The 25,208-nt window shown below is 38.2% G+C and overlaps 5 protein-coding genes across 8 annotated transcripts; 4 read left to right on the top strand and 1 right to left on the bottom strand.

Moving 5' to 3' along the window:
* The first annotated feature begins 155 nt into the window (after positions 1 to 155).
* On the top strand, positions 156 to 3,844 carry LOC105136973 (probable serine/threonine-protein kinase Cx32, chloroplastic). Its single transcript, XM_011042498.1, has 6 exons — positions 156 to 609; positions 1,123 to 1,472; positions 2,272 to 2,407; positions 2,563 to 2,705; positions 2,786 to 2,909; positions 3,054 to 3,844. Exons 1-6 carry the CDS (start codon positions 540 to 542, stop codon positions 3,503 to 3,505), a joined length of 1,275 nt encoding a protein of 424 aa, XP_011040800.1. The 5' UTR covers positions 156 to 539; the 3' UTR covers positions 3,506 to 3,844.
* A 1,932-nt stretch (positions 3,845 to 5,776) lies between these two features.
* GAUT3 (galacturonosyltransferase 3) lies at positions 5,777 to 10,015 on the top strand. 2 transcript variants are annotated; one of them, XM_011042496.1, is made up of 9 exons: positions 5,777 to 6,061; positions 6,160 to 6,197; positions 6,299 to 6,338; positions 7,013 to 7,063; positions 7,132 to 7,269; positions 7,482 to 7,625; positions 7,710 to 8,047; positions 8,141 to 9,086; positions 9,558 to 10,015. In XM_011042496.1, exons 1-9 carry the CDS (start codon positions 5,984 to 5,986, stop codon positions 9,834 to 9,836), a joined length of 2,052 nt encoding a protein of 683 aa, XP_011040798.1. In that variant the 5' UTR covers positions 5,777 to 5,983; the 3' UTR covers positions 9,837 to 10,015. The 2 variants fall into 2 exon arrangements, with proteins under 2 accessions (XP_011040798.1, XP_011040799.1); XM_011042497.1 differs by lacking the exon at positions 5,777 to 6,061 and adding an exon at positions 6,567 to 6,634 and having other exon boundaries at positions 6,154 to 6,197.
* Positions 10,016 to 10,104: 89 nt separating this feature from the next.
* Positions 10,105 to 12,582, top strand: LOC105136971 (Tetratricopeptide repeat (TPR)-like superfamily protein). The gene has a single exon (XM_011042495.1). It carries the CDS (start codon positions 10,185 to 10,187, stop codon positions 12,432 to 12,434), a length of 2,250 nt encoding a protein of 749 aa, XP_011040797.1. The 5' UTR covers positions 10,105 to 10,184; the 3' UTR covers positions 12,435 to 12,582.
* Positions 12,583 to 14,371: 1,789 nt separating this feature from the next.
* Positions 14,372 to 18,241, top strand: LOC105136970 (Pentatricopeptide repeat (PPR) superfamily protein). Its single transcript, XM_011042493.1, has 2 exons — positions 14,372 to 17,042; positions 17,429 to 18,241. Exons 1-2 carry the CDS (start codon positions 14,545 to 14,547, stop codon positions 17,553 to 17,555), a joined length of 2,625 nt encoding a protein of 874 aa, XP_011040795.1. The 5' UTR covers positions 14,372 to 14,544; the 3' UTR covers positions 17,556 to 18,241.
* Positions 18,242 to 18,547: 306 nt separating this feature from the next.
* On the bottom strand, positions 18,548 to 24,202 carry LOC105136969 (protein NLP2-like). 3 transcript variants are annotated; one of them, XM_011042490.1, is made up of 6 exons: positions 23,626 to 24,202; positions 22,134 to 23,200; positions 21,677 to 21,724; positions 20,562 to 21,570; positions 20,340 to 20,432; positions 18,548 to 19,780 (listed from the first exon to the last, which is right to left on the bottom strand). In XM_011042490.1, exons 2-6 carry the CDS (start codon positions 22,989 to 22,991, stop codon positions 18,858 to 18,860), a joined length of 2,931 nt encoding a protein of 976 aa, XP_011040792.1. In that variant the 5' UTR covers positions 22,992 to 23,200; positions 23,626 to 24,202; the 3' UTR covers positions 18,548 to 18,857. The 3 variants fall into 3 exon arrangements, with proteins under 3 accessions (XP_011040792.1, XP_011040793.1, XP_011040794.1); XM_011042491.1 differs by having other exon boundaries at positions 22,134 to 23,038; XM_011042492.1 differs by lacking the exon at positions 20,340 to 20,432 and having other exon boundaries at positions 23,626 to 24,201.
* Positions 24,203 to 25,208: the final 1,006 nt, after the last annotated feature.

Here is a 25,208-nt window from a genome sequence, read left to right as displayed (position 1 = left end):
CATTAAAAATCTGTATAATAGTTAATTTGAGGATTTTCACGGATTAATTGATAGGAAATCCATTCTTTTGACTGATAAAATTTCCCTGACCCGGCAGTTGACTTGGACTAACGTTCTTCTGTCTTGATTACCCGCGAAACCACTTGCCTTCTTACAAAACCACAGAAAGACTCAGTCTGTCTCTGCTCCTCTCTTTCTCTTAATATTAAATAAACTGTCTTGTTCACTGAAAAAATAAAATCCCATTCTTTTATATCTGATGATTGGACTCGCACACAAAAAGAGAGTCTCAGACGTTAGTGGATAGAGAGAGGGAAATTCTAGTCAAGAAAAGAGATTTAGCCCATTAATTTGGTTGTTGAAGAACAAGAAAGATTTTGACTAAAGGAAAGGGAAAAGAAGGGTAACCCTTGTGAAGAATCTAGATCAAAGTTGTTTCCTTTTCCCTGTATCCATCTTTGAGTTCTTGAAATTAAGTTGGATACTCCTGCAAGGTTATATCTTTTGCATCTTGATAGAATCCAGCTGGTTTTTTTTAGATGGGGAATTGCTGGGGTTCTTGTGCTCATGGTCCTACTACACCTTCAACCACTGGTCAACTAAGCTCAGGTAAAACAAAACCTTCTTACCTTTATGTAATGTTTTTTTATTCCTTTTCATTAAATGTTTAATCTAGTTAATCCAATTTGTAATCTGGGTTTTGCTGTTTTTGTTCTAACTTTTAAGGAATAGAATTTGATGTGATTCAGTGTCAAGTTTGTTTAGTACCAAGACAACTGGTTTTCTCTTTCCCCTTTTGCTTTTGAGCTAGTTTGATATTTCAATCCTTTCGCTAGGAGATTGCCCTGATGCTCTACAGTTTCGGTGTGGATTCCTTTTTTATTGTAGTTGGAATTTGTTTCTTTCATTCCGAAACAAGGTTGGGCTTTCTCTCGACTTCTGTCTGATCAATAGTGGAAATTCTGTTTTCCTTAAAGTTGTTTACTTTTTTCTTTTGGATTTCCACAAATTTGTTCATTTTAATTGAAATAGAAAATCATTTGATGTGTTTCTAACATTCGTAAAACTTGTTGTTTTTTACTTCCTTAAATATGTTACCTAACTTCAATTTTGTAACTGCAGCTGGGATATCTCATGCAACTAGCAATACCACTTCTTTTGGGGTCAGCAATGCAACATCATCTAGGGGCAGCAACATCTCTGCTCACAGCCGGTTTTCAGCTGGGAGTGGTGACGAGGAGTTTCCAAATGGGCAGATTTTGCCTACCCCCAACTTGCGGGTATTCTCCTTTGCAGAACTAAAGGTTGCCACCAGGAATTTTAAATCTGATACATTGCTTGGCGAGGGAGGTTTTGGTCAAGTCTACAAAGGATGGCTTGATGAGAAGGCGCCAGGGAGAAATGGAAGTGGAACTGTAATTGCTGTTAAAAGATTGAATTCTGAGAGCTTGCAAGGATTTGAAGAATGGCAGGTATTCAACCCAACTTGAGAAAGAACTAATCATTGGTAGACTGTTTTATAGAAAATCATCATTTAATTTTCACACGATTGTTCAATATCTTGAAATGTCGGGATTTCTGATCATTTGGAGAGTAGGAGACCTTTGATGGTTAATAATGGTATTTCAGGAATTGAAATTGGATCAGCTCAAATGTTCTTTATGATTTTTCTCTTATAGTTGCTGGGAAGAGGCTAGGCTCTAGAGGTTTTTCTCTGTTTGTTAGGCATATATATTATGCTTGACCTATAGCTTTGAAACAATGCTTCTGTGGATCCAAATGTTTTTGTGGTTCTACTCTAGATGCACATTTATGCATATAGCACTTGAAAATTGAGTGGCCATGTTTGAGAAGTAAACCTCAGGTTGGTGTGCATATTTCAATCGGATAGGTTTCTTCCATTGAGCTTCAATTTTACAGGTGGTGGTTGAGGTTCCTCTTATTTTACAATCAGAGTACCTTCTCTTTTCTTGGAGGAGAAAGCGTGAAAACTAATGAAAAAATCAATTAGTAACTTTGTACAATCAAACTGTAGAGCGTACATTGAGATAGGTCTCATGTAATCATTGTCTTTTCATCTGATTTTTGACAATTTCATTAAATCAAAGATCACACCTTCAACGTCATGCTCTTTAGGTTATAGAGAATGGGTGATGGTAATAATTGGTAAAAAAGCAAACACTATGTTGTCTCCTATTTTCTGATCAACTTAGTTTATCGCTAGTGTGTTACTAAAAATGTACTTCCTAATTTCTTCATTTGTTGGTGCAGGCAGAGGTAAATTTCTTAGGAAGGCTTTCTCATCCTCACCTTGTAAGGCTGATAGGATACTGTTGGGAGGATAAGGAACTTCTTCTTGTTTATGAATTCATGCAGAAGGGAAGCTTGGAGAACCATTTATTTGGAAGTAAGAGCTAACAGTTAATGTTGATTTAACTAATACATTAGCCCACCTTTCAAGCTCTTAGTTAGCCGCAGAAAGGATTTTTTACTGATTTTTTGCTAGACAGTGAAACAAGATCATTTGATTAATCAAACAATATATATTTTTAAATGGCGCAGGAGGTTCAGCTGTTCAGCCACTTCCATGGGATACACGGCTCAAGATTGCCATAGGAGCAGCTAGAGGCCTCTCTTTCTTGCACGCATCAGATAAGCAAGTGATCTACCGAGATTTTAAAGCCTCAAATATACTTATTGATGGGGTACTGTTCTCATTAAATTTAATGATTCTGATCTGAAAGATATCACTTTAGACTTTTTCTTATTTGTGGTTTTAATGCAGTCCTACACAGCAAAGTTATCAGACTTTGGCTTGGCAAAGTTAGGCCCTTCAGCTAGTCAATCACACGTGACAACAAGGGTGATGGGAACATATGGTTATGCAGCTCCTGAATATGTTGCAACAGGTAATCAAGTCCCCTGGATCTTTTGTTGGTTTTGGTTGAGTGATTGATGGTCTGGCTAGGCTAAAAATTTGCACTTGGATTTTATATGCTTCGAAACCACTACTTTAAAACCTTACATGACACTTAACATTTTGCTAAAAACAGGGCATTTGTATGTTAAAAGCGATGTGTATGGTTTTGGTGTCGTTCTGGTCGAGATTTTGACGGGCTTAAGGGCACTTGACACAAACCGTCCAAGTGGGAGACATACTCTGGTGGATTGGATCAAGCCATATTTATCTGATAAAAGAAAGTTGAAAAGCATTATGGATAGTCGGTTAGAGGGGAGATATCCTGCCAAAGCAGCTCTGCGAATAGCACAGCTTGCTCTAAATTGTCTTGAATCAGAACACAGGCACCGCCCGCATATGAAAGAAGTTGTGGCAACTTTAGAACGAATAGAAGCAGCCAAGGATAAACCAGTAGAGCCTAGAGCTCGTCCAAAACGTTCTATGCCTCACCAAAACGTCCAGCAACCCTTGCAATATCGCTCTCCGCATCATCCAGTTCTGACAGATGGAAGTCGAGGCCACCAATACTCTCCACGTGTAAGGTAAAAATAACCATTGCTAATGAACATGTCCTACAAATGACGATCATTGTTTCTTCATTAAAAATTTTCATTTGTTTGTTTATGTAATTCATAAAATCTATAGCTAGTTTCGCTGTTGTAACGGGCCGCTGAACATGAGCATGTCAGCCATGAAAATGTAATTATTTTAGCAGAGATGTGGAGTGGTGGTAAGAAGAAGCATGTAAACAATGTAATCCTACTATCTAGGAGGGGAGTTCAATGTTGTCTGACCATAAAATCCCTTGCTTCTGTCAGTTTAAAATAGTCAGACAAATCTCGGATGCAAATGTTGTCTTGTGGTGCAAAAGTCATTTGCTTCACTTTTTTCCCGGTCGCCTCCTATTTAATTCATCTGAAGACAGAAGATTATGAACCTTCTGTTGAACAAGATAACTCTCATGCTGTCTTAAATTGTTCCAAGCTACCTCGACTTCCCCTCGTTGCTAAGAACGCAACCTGTTCAGGAAGCAGGAAGGCCGATCAACGATGTATATACCATATAGTGGGAGGAATGGCCTGTGAGTACTGAGTTGGTAATGCATTCAACTGAGTTAGCCCCTCCTCCCTCCTATACTGGACTTGTATTTATGCTTGAAAACAGAATGACTAAACGTGTTTTTCACCTGTTCTGCACTGCATTTTAAAATTAATATATTTTTGATGTTTTTAAATTATTTTAATGTATTGATCTTAAAAATAATTTTTTAAAAATAAAAAATATTAATAATATATTTTTTAAATAAAAAAATATTTTAAAAAACAATTACAATTATATTTTTAAATACACTTTGATAATCTTAGGTTAATTAATAATTTTTAGTTAAAAAAATACTATGAGGATGTTTTGACTAATTACTTTTTCTTTAAAAAGAATTGATGGGTTGGTGACTTTGGTTTTAATTATATTTAATCAGGTTAAGTTGGATTTTTGATCGGATTAGTTAAATTATTTATTTGTGTTTTTAATTAAGTTTGATTGGATTAACTAAGTTATTTATTTATTTTTTTTATCAGGATTGGTCGGCCAGTATAAATACGGATATTGATGCAATGACATAGCCAGCCATGTTATTATAAGTTAATAACCGTGCTATAAACAGTAAGCGTTCCTCTACCAATGAAACAATTGGACAATCATAGAAAAACTAGGCCCAGACCAGCCCGCTAGGCAAAAGCAGACCAAATCTAAATTAGCAGGCTTCGTTGAATTTCTAAAGCCCATTAACACAGCCCAAACCTGGCTGTCATTCATTCCGGGCTCGAAAACAAATCACCACGTGGCAAACAACCATCTCTCCCTGTCTACCTACCCGTTGTCTAGATGATATCCACACACTAATAGCTGGTTTAGGCCTTGACATTGGGTTTTAAAAATATATTTGAAAAAAATTTAATTTTTTAATTTATTTTAAATTAATATATTTTAATGTTTTTAAATTATTTTAATATATTAATATCAAAAATATTATTTTAATATTTTTATAATAAAAAATATTTTCAAAAATAACATATCCATCCTTTTATGCACGCTCTTAATGCATTTATTTTACTTCTAAACCATTACAGATATGACAAAATAAGGTCTTCACTGTCAATTTATTCTATTATAGCCTTAAACCATTATTTTCTAGGCAAATCAAGTCCTTTTATATCGGAAATATAAAATATAATTTTAAAATATTATCAAGGAAGGACGCATTGTTTAGTGTTTGCATTAGATAACAGTTTTATGCCTCATAAAATAAAATAAAAACTACTTAGCTCTTGCACAACCATGTATTTTAAGTTGATGGTCAAAGTTTTACCATTAATTTTAACAATTCAATTTAAAAATAAATTGAATAAAAAATATAAATTATAGTTTTTATTAAATAAATTTTTTTAAAAAAGTTTTCGTATGATTCATGCAAAACTGAATTATACAATGTTTATTAATTAACTAGATATTTTTAAAACTATAATGAAATTAAAATGCAATTTCAACCATACCTTATTGTATTATCAAACGGATTTAAAAACTTTAAAATATGTTATATGAAGTATTTTAAGAATATGTTTGCAATTATGATAATTATTATTTTTTAAAGTACTTTTTAATTTGAAAATGTAACTAAATGCTACATACATACATACATACATACATACATACATATATATATATATGTATGTATTTTACCAGCGGTAAGTTGATGGTCAAAGTATGACCATTAATTTTAACGGCTCAATTTAACAAACGACTTAGATTGTTTCAATAATAACAGTTTGGGGATATAATTGAGCAAAATTGATAGCTCAGGCCTTAATTTCCCACAACCCTAGTTCCTAGGAGTAAAAGATGCCATCAAACCGTCTTGCTATCGTGCCGGTAATGCAAGCCGAGTGAAGAGGGGAGGGAGAGAGACAGTGCGTGGAAGAGAAGGAAACTAACTAACTGCACAAAAAAAGAGAAATTCTGATTTCAATGGAAGCACAGAGAAGGAGGAGAAGAAGAAGATTCTGGACTTCAAGCTCTCTAGCTCTTCTTCTGATCTTCCTCATGGTATTTTTCATTTTTAATTATCTTATAATAATCATACTCTCTAATCTCTGCTTTTTTTATTTTTTTTTCAATCTTAAATCCTTCCTTCCTTGGTGTAGGTTGTTCGTGCAGATTTATCAGATTATAACCCAACTCTGTAAGATCTCTCGCTTCCTCATTCTGACTTAATCATTCCTTAATCCGTCATCTCCCTTTGCTTAATCTATTTATTGATTTTTTATTTTTTTTTGGTTTTAGTCAAAGAGAGCCCAAAGCGCATCATCGGCGATTACATCAGGTTATTTCTCTTCTCATTGATTCAAAGTTCCCATCTTTGTGTGAAATTGACTAATTTAGCTTGCATCTATATTTGGTGATCTTTCCTTTTTAAAAAATATTTACTTATGGGCATTAAATGAGAAATTTATAATCTTTCCATGAGCTGTGAAGATAGTGAAGACAATGACTTGGGTTTTTGAGACATTGATGGTAATAATAGTGATCGATTGATGTGTTTCTTAATCAGGGGGTTCACTGCTTCGACTATATTATGTGTAACTGTCATTTAGAGGGTGCTCAGCTTTCTTGAAAAAGGTTAGATTGGAAAATAACTTTGCCCCTCCCCCCCAATCATAGTTTTTCCTTTTCCTTCGTTTTGAGCGGAAAACTTAAACTTTTTGGTGAAGTAAATGTGGGTTTTTCTTAAGAAGTTTCCATATTTTTCAGTTCCAGATGAGCTCGATTTTTGTTGTTTGTGGAAGTGATATAGTCTTACTTCTATGTTTGAAGATTGCGTGGTTTTCGGTGGGGGTAGAGTAATTAGGTGTTTTGACGAACTTGTGGAAAAGGATTTTGTGTGTTTGTTTCCTTGAGTTTTTAATTGCAACAAGGATGCGTTTTTTTTTATCCCTTGAGACACCCAAAGATTACACACATATTTAACTGACATCTGGCCTACTTTTGGTTGAGCAGGAACATGATGCTTCTTCTGTGGCTGGACACGGGGTTCAATCAGATGAAATGGTAACTTGCGGCATCTTTCACTTGACATCAATTAAGGGCGATGCTTATATTTATTTTATGCTTCCCAGGATATCAACATAATTGCAACATACAGTGACACTTCTGGTGCTGTTCGAACGAGTAGGGTGAAAATGAGTGACCTGTCTCCTTCTTGGGTCTTGGAAAACCCTGCAGATAAAAGTCATGATCAGCCAAAGACTTCCCAGGTAACTTCAAGTGACTTTGTTAAGTTTCTTTACTATGAAAGGAGGATTATTTACATCATGGCTTTCAACATGAGAAACAGTGTCAACAATCTTTAAGAGCAATATCAGTTTTAAGATTTCAAGATATGTTTCAACCTCAATTTTCCTTTTTGATTTAGTTCAGTAGATGAACTTGCAGACCTGAAAGGCATTTTTCTGTACCTCTCCATTAGTTTCAGAGATTAGAAGATTCATCAAAAGCTGGAGCAACACATGAAGATGACGTGCTGCATTCTGCGAGGGATCATCAATACGGTGAAGGTGGAATCACATCTTCTTTGAAGTTACCAATGAGCCCAGTGAAGCTCCAGCGCCAGGTGAACTGTCAATAACTTCTGCTTGTATGCACTGTATTTATTTTTTGCAGTTGATTTAGATTATGATGGTTCCTAGTTCTTCAGACAGCACGGAAGGACAGGAGGGCACTCCGAACTTCAGTGCTAATTCAACAAGATAAAGGAGCTGCTGACAGCCAGGCAGAAGCAACTGCATTTATATGGTCCAAAAGCCTGGACACTTCTATCAAGGGAAAGTACAGTATATGGAGGAGAGATTTTGATAGTCCAAATTCTGATTCTACTCTGAAACTCATGCGGGACCAGATTATAATGGCCAAAGCTTATGCAAATATTGCCAAATCAAACAATGTAACTACACTTTACAACTCTCTTATGAAACAGTCGAGAGAAAGCCAGCTTGCTATTGGAGAAGCAATGTCTGATGCAGAGCTTCACCCAAGGTACGTCCATTATGTAGTCTATTGCTTTGTTTACAAGGCATATTTTTTGTTTCTCTGTTTTCATGGATGGATATTTCTGTTATGTTTCTCCAGCGCCCTTGTTCAAGCAAAAGCAATGGGGCATGTTTTGTCTATAGCAAAGGATCAACTATATGAATGTCCTACAATGTCTCGGAAGTTAAGGGCCATGCTCCAGTTAAATGAAGAAAATGTAAATGCTTTGAAGAAAAAAAGTGCGTTCTTGATTCAACTAGCAGCAAAAACAATCCCAAAACCATTACACTGTCTTCCTCTGCAGCTCGCAGCTGACTATTTCCTATATGGTTATCAAAACAAGAAGTATTTGGACAAAGAAAAGGTTCAAGATCCGTCTTTGTTCCACTATGCCATCTTCTCTGATAATGTGCTCGCAACATCTGTGGTTATCAATTCCACTGTGCAGCATGCAAAAGATCCACAGAAACATGTTTTCCATATAGTCACAGATAAACTGAACTTTGCTGCAATGAAAATGTGGTTTATCATCAATCCTCCAGCCAGAGCAACAGTACAAGTTGAAAATATTGATGATTTTAAGTGGTTGAATGCCTCTTACTGTTCTGTTTTACGTCAACTTGAATCTGCCCGGATTAAAGAATACTATTTCAAGGCTAATCACCCTTCCTCTCTTGCTTCTGGTGCTGACAATCTCAAATATAGGAATCCAAAATATTTATCTATGCTGAATCATCTTCGATTTTATCTTCCTGAAGTATATCCAAAACTAGCCAAGATCCTTTTCTTGGATGATGACATTGTAGTTCAGAAGGATTTGACACCACTTTGGTCCATTGATCTACAAGGGATGGTAAATGGTGCAGTGGAGACATGTAAGGAGAGCTTTCATAGGTTTGACAAGTATCTAAACTTCTCAAATCCAAAGATCTACAACAATTTTGATCCAAATGCTTGCGGTTGGGCATTTGGCATGAACATGTTTGACTTGAAGCAGTGGAAAAGATCGAATATCACTGGGATATATCATCACTGGCAAGACCTGGTAAATGCTTCAATCTCATCCTTCTAATAAGTTCCCATCTTTTAACTATTTCTTATGCAAGTTCTATGTCAATGTCTTCTTGGATTGCATTTTGAAATATTACTTGCTGTCATGAACTGGCTATATATGACTTCAGTTATGACACGTGGAGAAGAAACTAACATCTTGTCATATACATTTGGATTAGTTTTAATTAAAATAACCATATATCTGTCATTGAAAGTAAAGAAATCAGTTTTAAGGTAGCTGGTTTAAACATGCTTGATATCATGGGAGAACTTGGTATGGTTTCATGAATGGGAGATGGTGTATGCTATGGTTTTGCATCCCTCCGGGAAGGAATAGCTGAATGTTGAAGCGGCAAGTTCATCAACTGTAGCTTCTATTCACAACATTTTATTCTTTTAATCTGAGTTTTATATCATTTTATGATTACTCCTTCTGTAACTGGTTGGTAAATTTGTATTGCAGAATGAGGATAGAACTCTTTGGAAATTGGGCACGTTGCCACCGGGACTGATAACCTTCTATAACCTAACCTATCCATTGGACCGAAGTTGGCATGTCTTGGGACTTGGTTATGACCCAGCTCTTAACCAAACTGAGATAGAGAATGCAGCTGTAGTTCACTACAATGGGAATTACAAGCCATGGTTGGATTTGGCTGTTGCCAAGTACAAGCCTTACTGGTCTAGATATGTACAGTATGATAACCCTTATCTTCAACAATGCAACATTGTTGAAGAATGATTTTTGTCCCCATTTTCTTTTTCTCATGTAATAGTTCTAAAGAAAGAAATTGACAGTGCCTTATAGCTCAGCAAAAATTTGTTTTTTTCCCAAAGAAACTTGTTCACATAGCTTTTCCTTATTTTCATGTTTTATTGAGTTATAGCCAGTCAATGCAAGCCTTGAGCAACTCATTATCAGACTCAAATCATCGTCCCTGACCATTTCCTTGGCTGCTTTCAGTCTTGGAAGTTATCATGGGTGTATTAAAAATGGCGTCAATAGCATCGCAATCGTATTGATGGTTCGGCCATAAATGGCTAGTTATATGTTCCTAAATGGGCTTTGTCCAGGATTTGCTTCCAAGCAATGCGTTTCTCAGCAATAGTCTCAGGTTCGAAACTCCCTAATTGGATTCTGAAAATCAAAGAATCATCGACGAATGGAAAATGGCATGAAGTCGTTTCCCACTACCATGAAATAAAAAAAGCAGGAGTTCAAACTGTAGATGTTTCAGTGTTTCCTCCCATTCTCAAAGCATGGTCATTCCTGTCTCACAGGCATGGAAAGTCCCTTCATGCTTGTTTGATCAAGCAAGGACTTGACTCGTTCACTTCCATTGGGAATTCCATCATGGGTTTTTACATTAGATGTGGGGACTTTGACATTGCTGTGGACGTTTTTAATTCCATGAGAAGAAGCAGAGATTCAGTTTCTTGGAATATTTTGATTCACGGGCACCTTGATAATGGTGCCTTGGTGGCAGGATTGTGGTGGTTTACTAATGCTAGGGTTGCTGGGTTTGAACCCAATATTTCCACGATGGTGCTTGTAATCCAGGCGTGTCGCATTCTTGGAACTAAGCATGATGGGCTAATACTACATGGTTATGTAATCAAAAGTGGCTTTTGGGCTATTTCTTCAGTTCAAAATTCTTTATTGAGCATGTACGTGGATGCTGACATGGAGTGTGCAAGCGAGCTGTTTGATGAAATGCATGAGAAAGATGTTATTTCTTGGAGTGTGATGATTGGTGGCTATTTGCAGTGGGGGGAACCTCAGGTTGGGTTGCAGATGTTTAGGAAGATGGTGATGGCACCTGGGATTGAACCAGATGGAGTGGTTATGGTCAGTGTTCTTAAAGCTTGTGCTAGTTCAAGAGACGTTTGTACTGGGAAATGGGTGCATGGGCTGGTGATTCATAGAGGTTTTGATTGTGATTTGTTTGTTGAGAACTCTCTGATTGATATGTATTCAAAATGTAAGGATGCTGGTTCTGCATTTAAGGTTTTCAATGAGATATCTCAAAGGAACAATGTCTCGTGGAATTCTATGCTATCCGGATTTGTCCTCAATGAAAACTATTCAGAAGCTCAGTCGTTGATTTCTTCAATGAGGAAGGAAAGAGTTGAGATAGATGAAGTAACTCTAGTGAATATTCTTCAAATCTGCAAGTATTTTGTGCACCCATTTCACTGCAAATCGATCCATTGCGTGATGATCCGTAGGGGCAGTGAAGCAAATGAATTGGTGCTCAGTGCACTGATTGATGCTTATGCGAAGTGCTATCTTATTGAAATAGCATGGGAAGTCTTTGCGAGGATGAGGAGAAGAGACGTTGTTTCATGGAGCACAATGATTTCTGGGTTTGCTCATTGCGGCAAGCCTGATGAAGCTATAGCTGTCTACCAAGAGATGGACAGAGACCTTGTAAAGCCTAATGTCATTACCATCATAAATCTTCTTGAGGCATGTTCTGTTACAGCTGAACTAAAGAGATCAAAGTGGGCACATGGAGTTGCAATTAGACAAGGCTTTGCATCAGAGGTGACAGTTGGAACCGCTGTTGTTGACATGTACTCAAAATGTGGAGAAATTTTGGCCTCAAGAAAGGCCTTCGATCAACTCCCTTTGAAAAATATAGTAACTTGGAGTGCCATGATTGCTGCATATGGTATGAATGGTCTTGCTCATGAAGCTTTGGCTTTGTTTGCTGAAATGAAAAGGCGTGGTTTAAAGCCAAACCCTGTGACCACTCTCTCGGTGCTGGCTGCATGTAGTCATGGTGGATTGGTAGAGGAAGGGCTCTCCCTTTTCAAATCAATGGTTCAAGAACTCGAGTTGGAGCCTGGGTTTGAACACTACTCATGCATGGTTGACATGCTAGGTCGAGCAGGAAAGCTTGACACTGCAATAGAAGTGATCAAGACGATGCCTGATAATCTAAAGAATGGTGCAAGCATTTGGGGATCACTTTTAAGTTCCTGTAGAAGCTACGGCCTGACCGAGCTCGGCAAAGAAGCCATCTCCCGTGTTCTTGAGTTGGAGCCTTTGAACTCAGCAGGCTATTTAGTAGCATCAAGCATGTATGCAGCTGATGGTCTGTGGGACGATGCAGCAAGGATAAGAGTACTAGCAAAGGAGAAGGGAGTGAAGGTTGTTGCTGGATACAGCTTAGTACACATTGATAACAAGGCATGTAGGTTCGTTGCTGGAGACGGGTCTCATCCACGATCAGATGAGATATTCTCCATGGCTCAACAGCTACATGATTGTATCAGGATTGATGAAAAAAAAGAAGGAAATACATGGCCGGCAGTCATTGAATGCTTAACCTAGTAGTATTAGTAGCACATGACTCCATTAGGAAGGGGTAGTTTGAATTAAGTGAATCGAGGATGTACTAAGTTGACAAGACAAAGATTAACAAGTTGGCTAAGTTTCGTGTAGATTACATATTGCAAATAATTAACTTCATATTTAAATGAGATTTGATCAGATTCTTTGCTTCAGTCACGGTGGAAGTCCTTTGCATACAAGTCTTCGTATGTTTTTAATGGCAGATTACTTGGTCATAGGTTGTGCATGATTGCTTGGAACATGAGAGCTTAAAAATATAAAAATTTTCTTGGAACATGATTGCTTGGCCATAGGTTGTGCATGATTGCTTGGAACTGTTTGAAAAATATTTATTTTTATATTTTCATCTGTTTCTCTGATCAACAAATTTCTATTCTTTTTTATATTTATTTTTTCTGTTATAGGGAAATTAATGAAAACACTAAGCTAAGCAAAGGAATGTTTGATCTTCTCATAATTAATTATTCAGAGCATAGTTTTAAACCCGACCAGGGGTCAGGCCTCGGTCACTCCCCCCCCCTTCTTGTGAATACTACCTACCATATCCCGTTGCTGGCCTTGACAGTGAGCTTCCAATTAAGCTTGTTGTAAGTGGTATTAGAGCCTCGGATCTTCGAACTTAAGGTATGGCACCTGATACAAGATCCTAAGATCTTAGAAGGTTGGAAGACTCCCTGGATGCTGTTAACAAGGAACAAACACAAAAATATGAGCAAGTAATGAAGCTACTGGAGGTACATGGATAAAAATTGGAAAATACGCAAGCTAGTCATGAAGGTAGAATTAGGGAAATGAAAGACCTCATCAATGGACTCTCATTTTAACAAGGCTTGATTCTGTGAAGGTCACAACTAGCTACTGATGAACACAGTGCAATGAAGACCTCTCATGGCTCTCATAATAGGGACTCTGCTTCAAGAACATGCTGGACTTGTGAAGAAGATCACCACTCCCATAAGGGAAGTGAGTGTGAGTATCGCCAAAAGTGAAGATGTTAGGGTTAATCCTAGGGAATATACTTGAAAGGTAACATGTGCTTTCTTATAGACCAAATCATACCAGTAGTAGAATTTCTCATAAAAAGGCACTCATGACTTCCCCCTAGTATTGTGGCCCAAGCCCTAAAAATGGCTTTTTGCGGCCTTCAAAAGTGTACTCAAGAGCGAAAGCTTCCGCAAGTGCCACCTAAAGGTTGTTGAAGCCCCCCTTGTAGCTAAACCTAGGTCAAAAGCTGATATTGCCCCAGCAAGAAATAGTGCTGGTGTTGTAAGGAATGTAGTGCCACCTAAAGGCACGAATGATGAAATTCCTAGACATAAAACAACAGAACTTCCTCCCTTGGTTAATGGAAATTCAAGTTGTTCAAATCATTTGCGTCTATCACGGTAGCAGATGATCATGTTAGCCAAAATAGGAAGGATGATAACGAGTATTTAAGGGGGTTCTCTCCTGTTTCTGATGTTCGTGTGGACGACGAGTTGAGAGACCCTGATTATTACCATGGTGAAGATGAATTTAAAAGAAACATTCCATAAGATGATCCCAGGAATCCGGCTGTCATTGCTAGTAATGTTGGCGATAATGTTGGAGATATTGCTGGTATGGGATCTCATATTCTTGGCTTCTATGCCGAATCATCATGCGATGCCTTCGTTGTTTTTTCATCTCTTCTTTTGGAATCCACCATGAATTTACTGCCATGTCCAATCAATGAAAATGCTGGAGGAATTGCCGAGATGGCTGGCATGAGTCGCCACATTCATGACAGAACGGATGCCCTGAATGTATCTGACAACACTGCTACTGCCGTTGGAAAGGGATTTGCTATTGGATCTGATGCCACTGATGATGTCTTTGGATATATATTTTCGATCATTTTTATTTTTATTTATTTTTACTAAAACCTCTATCTTTAAAATTTAGAAATTTATATTTTCTCAAATCCCAACTAAAATATATATTTTTTGGCTGGTCAATCCAGTCCCTTCTCAAATCCCAAACGATTCTCACTCCCGCCATTTTTTTCCTCTTGGAAACAAAATCAAGAGATGGTTAGAACAAAAGGAACCTAAAAAAACAACCTTGTAAAATGGACCTTAAAACAATCAAACTCACAAGAGTTCTCCTCAAAAACACCAACGATCCTAAGATTTCATGGTATCTTTTCAAGCGCATTCTCTCCTTACCAGTCACCCAACAATGTCCTCAATCCATTCCCATCATTACCCGCATCCTCATTCGCGCCAAAATGCTTAACGAACTCGATGATTTACCCCAACTTCTCATTGCCTCACAGCCTCAAGAAACCTTGCATACTTCTCTTGTATCATTCATAACAGTTTTAGCGAAATCGGGTCTTTTTGGTAAGGCCATTTCGCAATTTAAATCGTTGCGTTTTCGATTCCTTGACAACCCACCTTCTATCTATTTGTATAATGTTCTCCTTAGATCATGTACTAAAGAGGGTCGTGTAGATTGTGTTTCTTGGTTGTGTAAAGATATGGTGGCTTCTGGGGTGTCTCCAGAGACTTATACTTTCAATGTTTTGATTGGTTTGCTTTGTGATTCGGGTTGTTTGGATGATGCTCGAGAGTTGTTTGATAAAATGCCTGAGAAAGGTTGTGAACCGAATGAGTACAGTTTTGGAATTTTGGTTCGTGGGTATTGTAGAGCTGGATTTACTAGTAAAGGCTTGGAGCTTTTGGGTGAAATGAGGAGATTAGGGTTTCCCCCCAATAAGGTCGTTTATAATACCCTGATTTCGAGTTTTTGTAAGGAAGGTAAAACTGATGATGCTGAAAAATTGGTGGATGAGATGAGGAAGGATGGTTTGTCTCCAGATGTGGTGACTTTCAATGCTAGGATATCGGCTTTGTGTAGTTCTGGGAAGGTTCTTGAAGCATCAAGAATTTTTAGGGATATGCAAATTGATGAAGTGCTAGGGCTTCCTCAGCCTAATATTATTACGTATAATTTAATGCTTGGGGGGTTTTGCAAGGAAGGAATGTTAGAAGAAGCTAGGGCCCTGTTTGAGAAAATGAAAGCAAGTGAAAATTTAATGAATAGAGAGAGTTACAATATTTGGTTGCTGGGTTTGGTTAGAATTGGGAAGCTCTTGGAGGCTCAGTTAGTTCTTAAAGAAATGGTGGATATGGGCATGGAGCCTAATGTATACTCATATAATATTGTGATTGATGGGCTCTGCAAGCATGGGATGCTCTTTGATGCAAGAATGCTGATGCGTTTAATGACAAGCAGCGGTGTTTTGCCTGATACGGTAACATACACCACTTTACTTCATGGGTACTGCCATACAGGGAAGGTATCTGAAGCTAACAATGTTTTGCGTGAGATGATGAGGGATGGCTGCTCCCCGAATAATTATACTTGCAACATTTTGTTGTACAGTCTGTGGAAGGAGGGAAGAATATCAGAAGCAGAAGAGTTGCTGCAAAAGATGAATGAGAAAGGTTACACCATCGATACAGTGACATGCAATATTGTGATTGATGGTCTATGTAACAATGGGAAGTTAGACAAAGCAATTGAAATAGTAAATGGGATGTGGACTCATGGAAGGGCTGCTCTTGGTAACTTGGGGAACTCATATATCGGCCTTGTTGATGATAGTGATAGCAGGAAAAAATGCATGCCTGATCTAATCTCATATTCAACCATAATTAGTGGTTTATGCAAGGCTGGGAGGGTTGGTGAAGCTAAAAAGAAGTTCATTGAGATGATGGGGAAAAACCTGCAGCCTGATTCAACTATTTACGATGTGTTCATACATAGCTTCTGCAAAGAGGGTAAGATATCATCTGCATTTCGAGTACTCAAAGACATGGAGAAAAAAGGATGCAACAAGACCCTGCAAACTTATAATTCATTGATCACGGGCTTAGGGAGTAAAAACCAAATATTTGAAATTTATGGATTGATAGATGAGATGAGAGAAAGAGGGGTTTCTCCTGATGTCTCAATATACAATAATGTGCTTAGCTCTCTATGTGAAGGGGGAAGGGTTAAAGATGCCCCTTCTGTTTTGGATGAGATGCTGCAAAAGGGCATTTCTCCGAGTATTTCATCCTTCATTATACTAATTAAAGCTTTTTGCAAGGCTTGTGATTTTAGTGCAGTGGATGAGATATTCGAGATTGCTCTGAATGTTTGTGGCCACAAGGAGGCCCTTTACAGTTTAACATTCAATGAGTTACTTGTTGGAGGTGAAGTTGTCAAAGCTAAAGAGCTGTTTGAAACTGCCTTAGATAGATCTTTTGATGTGGGGAATTTTCTCTACAAGGATCTCATTGACCATCTCTGCAAAGATGAGAAGTTGGATGATGCTAGTGGCATTCTACACAAGTTGACAGATAAAGGATACTGGTTCGATCCTGCATCATTCATGCCTGTGATTGATGGTCTTGGTAAAAGAGGAAACAAGCATGAGGCTGATGAACTTGCAGAGAAAATGATGGAAATGGCTTCAGAAGGTAAGGTAAAAAATAAGGTCCATCGAAATGCAAGGAGTTCCATCCAAGGGAAGAAGAATAAGGATGGTGAAAGTGAATGGCAGACCATATTGCACAGGTAAGCTGATAAAGACTTATTTACTTTTCTTGTTTGACCTTATTTATTTATTTAACCAAAATTATTGGGTTGGTTTTATCAACCGTATTTACCATGATGGGAAAATCATTGAACTGCTTTTTGATGAAATGCCCTGTAAGTTTCTGATTGAGGAACTAAGATGTATTTAAAATCAAGAGTTACATGTATAAAAGTCAGATTCTGATCATATCATGTACACGTATTAGTTATTGACTAATACATCTGGATGACTGGATGAAATAGAAACTGATCTTGTCTCTTGAAGTCAAGTTCTGATTACCTGCAAGCATTTCCAATTTTTGGTTATCTGTTCATTACTTTTCTATTCTCACCATGATATATCATCTTACCGATTTGTCTCACAGAGATGATGGCAGTGGAATTGCACTGAAAGCTCTTAAGCGTGTACAGAGAGGCTTGGATCAGGGAAGCATATCAAGTTTGGAGCCCCAGAAAGATGACTTCCTTGATTACTGGGAAGGTAGTCGTTAAATGATTTGGATCATTGGGACTGAAGCTGAAGTTTCCTGGGCAAAAACTGAACATCTGATGTGTGGCTAGATGGTATGTTTGATGCCAAACCTGAGGCTGCAGAAATGATGCTGACCTGTTCATTAGTGCTTTTGCAGTGGACACAGTATTGTTTAACAAAAATTTATCTTTAATGCAAGAACCATTCAGCCTAATGATAAGTAAAGAGCCCGTACAAGAGTTCTGCAGAGGTCCACGCATCATCAGATTGGAATTGCAGAAACTACTTGGTAGACAGTGAGAGCCCGCTTTGGATTTCTTCATAGCCCTTTCCTTCATCAGTCTTAATGTTAGTTATACGCGTAGTTTTGGCTGCTTCTTGTTCTTCTCTTGTAGATGTTGGAGGTAACTGTTAATATGGTAGCAGTTTCACTTGCTAAGTTACTATGGGAATGAGGATGTCTCCTCCCTCATGCGGGCATACTGTAGGCACCAAAACAGCTATTATAGTTACTAGATAGAATATAAGATGGAGTGCTGAGCCTCCATGTGGAATCAGATGCATTTTTGTTACTTTCAGATGAATAAATGCTCTCTATTAAGGTCCTTTTTTGGCACAAAAAGGGCAAGTGAAATGTAATTGTACATTCAGTGTCTTGCAGTTCAATAAGAATATTGAAGGTAAGAGCAGGCTTAAAATTTGTTTATGCCAGGTCCAAAGAGCGGTGACTACCAGTGATTAATGGTGACCAAAAAGGCCCCACCAAAACCAACTCCATGCCCAAAGAGAAAGGAAGAAGAGAGAGACAGTACGCAGGAAATGTAATGCTTGCAAGGCCTCTTTCCTTGCTGGATCCACAAACTACGTTGGAAACATCTTTGCTAATTTGAGAATCGTCAAAACTTTCAAGCAATGAGTCTGCTCCCTGGAATAGATTTCAATTAGGAGACATGCATAGATCTCATGGCAAGCAAAGCCAAGCCAAGTACATAACCTTTTGACACAAAATATCCATTTCCATTGTAGAAATTCAATCCTACCGATGTTATTTACATGATGTATGGGCAGTCGAAAGGCTTACTTGAACCAATGATTTAAATATATCCTTATTTCCTCTACATAGCCATTGATCTGTAAAATAAGATTCAATGGTTGCCATGCTAAATGCAAACATGAAACTGGAAAGAATTGCTTACAGAATCCCAAGCCATTTCAAAAGCTACTAGATGCAGGCAAGCAAACCAAGAGTCACCACAGAAGAAAATTTACACTGTTAATCTTAAATGCCATGATCTATTAGAATTTAGAAACTTGCTGTGGCTTTAGAATGGCACTCCAGTTCCCAATGAACTTCCCAGATGTGGCCCTCTAGATTCCATTGAACTTCCCAGATGTGGTTGAGCAGGTTGATGAAGGGATATTTTGATTGTATGGATCTCAGACAATTTATAGACATCTCTACACTCCTCAAGGTCAGCATCACATGTCAAAAGAACCCACTCTTGATCGTCGTCCAAATACTTGAGATCAATTCCAGAAATATCGTCTAAATTGAAACGCCTTGCAGTCTCTTGTTGCAAGTCCCTGAAACCCCAGTTTGGTTGCAAGGTGAACCGGATTTTGTCTGCTCCAAAAGTGGCCTTCACTCTAAAGCCACCCCCATCACGTATAACGCGACTACTGCTTTTTGGGAGGGGCGGCAGTGTCTTTGGACTTGGAAGGTCACCAAATGTTTTGTGGCTTTGAGATCTTACGAGACACTTTGTTTCGTCACGACTCAAGGCATGCAATTCCGCATCACTGTGTGTTCTCTTAAGCACATCACCATGGTCCTCTATCATTAATGGATCCCCGCTAACTGAGCCATTATTGGTGGTTGTGTCCTGCTTTACCCCAATGGAACAGCAGATACTCGATCCAGAACTGTGACTCCATGATGAGGATCGGGATTTTAAAGCACTAGGTGCAGCACTAAATATGCCACTCTCAGGTTGAGGGTTTAACTGCTTGAAATTTTCATCCGTCTTGGTTGATGGAAGACCACCATTACCAGAAAGATTTGGAGAGGTCAATTCTGGGAAAGTTGCATAGAAGGAACCCATTTGAATGGCACCCTCAGCACCTTGTACTGAGTCAATCACGAGTTGAAGTTTCTTCAATGAATGGCCAACCTTCTTAATCTTTCGAGAGGGCCAACGGGTGATGCCATGTTGCCTGCATATTCTTTTCAGAGTGGTGGGGCACACTGCATTAGCAATAAACTAGATCAGCAACAGGCACCACTCTGGCTGTAGCCTATCCACTGGATAGATAGAAAGAATCAACATGGTATTTTTCTGAAATAAAAAAAAGTCAGATCGAGCAAATAAGGGCATAGCAGACTCATCCAATGAAAGACACGAGCTGCAAATATCAAGAAGCAAAAGATGGTATGCCTAGCTAGTAAATGTTCAACATTATGTAGAGAGAATATTAGAGAATCAAGTAGGTAAAGTAAAGTTTGGTGACAAATTCAAGAGACTAAAAGAATTGCACATTGTCAAGAAGGCTCATTCTGGGATTACTTTCTAGATGCAATTCATTTCTCCAAGTATCATTCTGGTCTGGCATGTGTGCATGAACTCATTTTAATCATCCTGTGGCCTCAAGTAACAACAGCATGAACATATGAGCACCAAACGCATAGACAAGAGGCTAAAGAAATTCTCTTAATGAGGCTGCTGCCTCTCTTAATAAGCAATAACCAATTCCAGAAAATAATGTCAAACTCTTAAAAATAGATGAGTACAGTAGGCTACTCATACTCAGAAAGTCTGAACGATTGAACTCTATGCAAACATTCTGTGTAGTCAAGCTTCCAGGTGGATATGCTAAGAAGGTCTCCATTAAATCTAAGACTGCATTGATGAAGAAAGGCTTTAAGTTCTTTATTAGATATTTTTTGCTTGCTCGGTGCGTAATATTTACTTGAATCAAACAGTGGAAGAAAAATATGGTATTTCCTATTGTAGTAAATATTCTCCTACCGCCTATACTCTTCGCAGCATCTTTAAGGCTTCCAGCAAAGTGCTGTCGAAGAACTTCCAAGCTGATTGTCTTCTCTGTCTTGGTCCGTCTCTTGTCACCAAATTTTATGCTGCCTAATGAGTGGCGCCCAGCAGAAGATGAATCTGTGCCAGCTTCGATACTGCTTTTGGGTCCAGAATTTTGCTGAAATTGCCCGAACGCTGGAAACGCCTGTTTGTGATACCTATCGTCCTGAGTCCTACCCCGTTGAGATTTTACCTTGAACTCTTCTCTAGGTTCCTCTTTTGTATGGTCCCACGAGACAGAGACACCTTTACCTTTCTGTTGAGCCTCCACCGTTCGGGCAATCCAGGATGACTCTGCTTTAGAGGAATCTTTGAACAATGAAGATGCAAATTTCTGAGATTCATCTTTATGAAATCTCTCATCTGAAGCAACTACCATTTTCTTGTTGACTGTTTCCTCAAGCTCCTTGTCCATGATAACATGCCAACTCTGACAGGCCTGTTGTACGGTGATAGGCAATATGTCCGACATTTGTTTTTGTTCTTCAGTGTTACGGCAATCCTTTGGCAAGAATAACTCCAAGACAAAATCAGCTGATCCAGCATAGGAGCTTTGTAGTGGAATGGCTATGGCAGCATGCAACCCAAACATTTTAGCATGGTGAGAGAGTGGATAATCTGTCTTGCTAAAGGCTGCTACGTCAGTTGAAAGACACTGTTTGTTTGTTGCGAATGCTCTTCCAACAATCCCCTGACCAAAGGAGAGGTATTGCTCGGAACAAGCCATATAGAATCCCCAGTCGTCTCTCTCAGCTACAAAGTAAGCAGAATTCACCAAAGAAATAAAATAAGAATAGCTCTCATCAAAATGCCGGCATCCACCTTTACCTTCCCGGAAACATGGGGCCCACGCTAAAGCTAAAGGTAATCTATGTGCCTTGCACACAGACTCCAAAATCTTTGATATCTCAGGAGCTGCCGCTTGGCAAACTTCTTTGCAAACCTGTGCAAAAAAAAAAAAAAAAAAAAAACATGCATGTGTTCTCAGTCATTAAACATAAATTTTAAACTTTCAAGTCTCTAGTGCTTGTAATACAACATCCACTCGCCTTCAGTCTTGGAGGGCAGAAATCTTGCGGACTCCTAAGATCAACAGCCTGCATGTCAATATGCTTATTAGACAGGAAAAGAGGCAGGATAAGTTGTGGTTCAAAGGTAGGATAAGTTATATTATGAATAAACCAATGGCTATTGGGGCTTTTGAAAGGTTTCTCAATATAAAAATATTTTATAACATAAAGTCAAAGAAAAAGTTTTTATATATATATATATATAATGAACAAAATGCTCATTACGCATGGTAGATAAGTGCATGTTCAAGCTTCAAACATTCCCAGTGGTGTTTCTAGATGAAGAAAGGTTCTCAGATGGGCACATTAATTGTTCAGATATAACAGATCATAACAAGTGTTCATATGCTAATCTCCATTGTTCTTTGAACAAAACCAACAATTGTAGATGTGATATATATAAGAACAAGAAGATGAAGAAGAAAAAGAAACATACCTCAAGAGCTTTGCAGACATTTTCTAGGTCTGGACGGTAACTGATGTCTCGAGTGGTCGTTACGACCTCAATAACCCCCAAACAAGTCCTGCTGCCCCGTTCAAAAACAGGAACCGCCAAGGATCCTCTAATATTGAGTTGCTTCGCATGGCTTTTACGTAGATACTCAACCCCTCTGAAGAAACGAACATCTGGAGTCCACTCAGGCAACTCCCTCAAGAAAACTCGGCCGGGCAAACCAACCAACTCTTTTGAGTCCTCGTCTGCTGGGAACTGAAAGTCTTTTGATACATTTCTGTAACTTGCAAGACTCTGGCATTTACGATCGAGCAAGTATGGCTGGCCAATAGTGGTAAGGACATTCTTGCCTTCTTTCTTCACCGGAACCCATATCTGAATAAGGACATCCCTATCCTTGGTGCATTCTTTCACCTGTCCTATGGCATGCATCAATCTGTCTCTTACCGGAGAAGATGGTCCTGTTGCAGTTGGTGCAATCCACAATCTTCTACCCAATTCATTGCTCTCATCTGGAAAACTTCCGGATTGGTCTAAAGAACGAATATTCTGGTTTTGGGATCCAATCCCACCAAGTTCATCCACACCTTGATAGTTCTCTTGATGAGAATTTACATTCGAATTACTGCTGTTGGGCTCAAAAAGAGGAAAATATTGCCGAGGGTCATTTAGATCACTAGAGGATATAGTACCAGCCTGCAAAAAGTTGAACTCATTGGCAGTCTCCAACCAACATCCTTCATACAGGAGCTCATCCATGAAATCCAAGTCCATGGAAGTGCCAGAGAAGTTCTCGAAAGCAGAGTCAGGAATAAAATTAGGACCATTTCCATCATCCATATCGAGAACTTGCCTTCAAGATTTGTATCCAACAAAGCCTAGTAAATCTGAATTTGCAAACTTTTATCACGATCCGAAACACATAAGAACAGTATAGATGAAAAACAAAAAGAGGAACTTCCAGGAAGGATTGCTATTGCTTGTATCCGTAAACCCAATATGCCCGTCTTGCAGAAACATTGCCAACAAAAATTTGATTTTGAGAAGTGCTGCAATCAGAAATGCATTTCAGAGGAAGAAATACCTTCCGCACTATCATTATACAAGTTAATTACACCATGAGCAAGTAAAAATACGACTGACCACCTCGATTGTAGTCTAAAAGAAAAACAACCTAACAAATTTATGACCAGCTACAATTTTAAGGAACAAGAAGAAAAAACCCCAGAAACACCAAAGCAACAAGTTAAGCCATGATGTCAGTTATCACATATTGATCCATGGAAAGCAACGAAAAGAGAAAAGAAAAAACTAACATGAAACACCAAAGAAAAAAGAAAGAAAGACAACCCATTTCTCTAGGCCAACACCGTGTTCAAAGCATAAAGTAGCAGAACATAAGAAAAAAACATGAAAGAAGCATTAGTGAATAAAAGTGAAAGAGAAAGGGAAGGGAGTACGATATGTAACTCACTTATATTATACACGTCTGGAAGTACTATAAGCAAATCTAAATCAGACAGAACAACAGGAAGGAGTTGTTGTAGTGAGAACATATGCAGCAACAAAGATTCTGTTCAGTTGGGTTGGGTTGGTATTTCTGTTACTCGACAAGAAGACATAAAAAAAAGGAAAGTAGTAAAGGGCATCTTGGCTGGGTAAGTAGTAGCACCACGAGTGGAAGAAAGAAAGAGGAAATTATCCTCTCAGCCGTGGCACTGGCAGCTCTTTAGTGAGTCTACAGAAGGAAGCTGATGTATGCCAGGTATTTGTCAATGCCAAAATATATATCCTCATTCTCAGGCAATTGCGCGTGAAGAATCTTCTACCTCCAACAATGACAAATCACGGCACAAACATGAAAGCATGGGACCCCACCAGAGTATCCTGTTTGTACACGCAGGACTTGCAAGGAAAAAAAAAGTTTATTTCTTAATTGGCTTGAAGTTTTAGTTTTCTTATAGTAAAGAAAAAAGAATGGGGGTGCATACTGAATCGACAATTAGGACAACTTCACATTAGTTCCGATGAACATCAAGCTAGACTTAACACATAAGAACTAAATAAATATTGGAATCATAACTGCTAAAAACTATACGGCATAGAACATATAACTAAACTCTTTAATTATATTCACGATTAAATTGGAGACAGTGCCATGTAGTTTTGGCCTATTGCAGTTCTACAACACAGTGGTAAAGAGAAGGGTTAGTCATGGCGAATTCTATTTTTTATTTAAGATCTCGAAGTTCGAAAATTAATAATGAAGTTATGTATGATGTTATGGAGGTGTTTAACCTTGTTTGTTCAGGTTCCTCTTCCCTTGCGTGACATTATTCTAACACAAAATTTAACATCCACTATTAAAGCAAAGTAGCAGTTCCTTTTTTTATTTTTTTTCTGCTTGTTCTGCAACACCAAGAACCAGCCTTTGAGAAGGATTCTTAATCTAACCTGTTTTATTATTTTAGTTTATTGACTGACTCCAAGATTCTTCACAGCCATTTTGAACTTAACCCTGATCTTGGCTAGGTTAATACCCCTTTATTATCTATATATGTGCATTCAAAGAAGGTGCTGTGAGAAAAGCTGGACCCTGCTGCGCATAATATTTCCATGTTCAAATTGAAGCTCGATCAGAATACCATACCACGTTAAAATGAGTGCTGGTTTTGTATATCGGATGCCCTAAACTGCCTCATGTTTTGAGACAGGTGATGCTAGCCTGAAAAAGGGTTGCGCCATTCTTTTGTGATCAGAATGGATTCCATTTTAGTGAGCCATCACTAAGCCGATACGTTAATTAAAATTTTCTTAGAGTTTAGAAGCATCCAAGCTTCTAACTCATTCAAAATTAGAAGGGAATGGAGGAAAACAATTCTTTTTATTCATCAAGTTTTGTTTACTTCTGTTTGATCTCATTATTCATATGTCTTTTATAGGGATAAAAGGTTATGGAGTATTACAAATTAATTCATGCATGGACTAATCAATAGAAAATTAAAGTTGATACAACGTAAGCACAACAAGGAGAGCAGCAATTATATAACGATATAT

The sequence above is a fragment of the Populus euphratica genome, unplaced genomic scaffold, assembly GCF_000495115.2.
Source record: "Populus euphratica unplaced genomic scaffold, PopEup_1.0 scaffold61.1, whole genome shotgun sequence".
NCBI lineage: Eukaryota > Viridiplantae > Streptophyta > Magnoliopsida > Malpighiales > Salicaceae > Populus > Populus euphratica.
Note: the sequence above shows the minus strand (reverse complement) of the source record. Positions and strands in the feature narration are given on the sequence as shown.

Bases quoted from the DNA above. Each gene is read 5' to 3' on its own strand.
- LOC105136969 (XM_011042490.1), bottom strand. From the start codon at position 22,991: ATGGATGATGGAAATGGTCCTAATTTTATTCCTGACTCTGCTTTCGAG. The intron at 21,725-22,133 runs GTATGTTTCTTT...ATTGACATGCAG, and splicing joins ATGTCTGCAAAGCTCTTGAG to GCTGTTGATCTTAGGAGTCC. The intron at 19,781-20,339 runs GTATGAGTAGCC...TTGCTAATGCAG, and splicing joins CAATCGTTCAGACTTTCTGA to TGTGCCCCACCACTCTGAAA.
- GAUT3 (XM_011042496.1), top strand. From the start codon at position 5,984: ATGGAAGCACAGAGAAGGAGGAGAAGAAGAAGATTCTGGACTTCAAGC. The intron at 6,339-7,012 runs GTTATTTCTCTT...TTGGTTGAGCAG, and splicing joins ATCATCGGCGATTACATCAG to GAACATGATGCTTCTTCTGT. The intron at 7,626-7,709 runs GTGAACTGTCAA...CTAGTTCTTCAG, and splicing joins CAGTGAAGCTCCAGCGCCAG to ACAGCACGGAAGGACAGGAG.
- LOC105136971 (XM_011042495.1), top strand. From the start codon at position 10,185: ATGCGTTTCTCAGCAATAGTCTCAGGTTCGAAACTCCCTAATTGGATT.
- LOC105136970 (XM_011042493.1), top strand. From the start codon at position 14,545: ATGGACCTTAAAACAATCAAACTCACAAGAGTTCTCCTCAAAAACACC. The intron at 17,043-17,428 runs GTAAGCTGATAA...TTTGTCTCACAG, and splicing joins TGGCAGACCATATTGCACAG to AGATGATGGCAGTGGAATTG.
- LOC105136973 (XM_011042498.1), top strand. From the start codon at position 540: ATGGGGAATTGCTGGGGTTCTTGTGCTCATGGTCCTACTACACCTTCA. The intron at 610-1,122 runs GTAAAACAAAAC...TTGTAACTGCAG, and splicing joins CACTGGTCAACTAAGCTCAG to CTGGGATATCTCATGCAACT. The intron at 2,910-3,053 runs GTAATCAAGTCC...TGCTAAAAACAG, and splicing joins TCCTGAATATGTTGCAACAG to GGCATTTGTATGTTAAAAGC.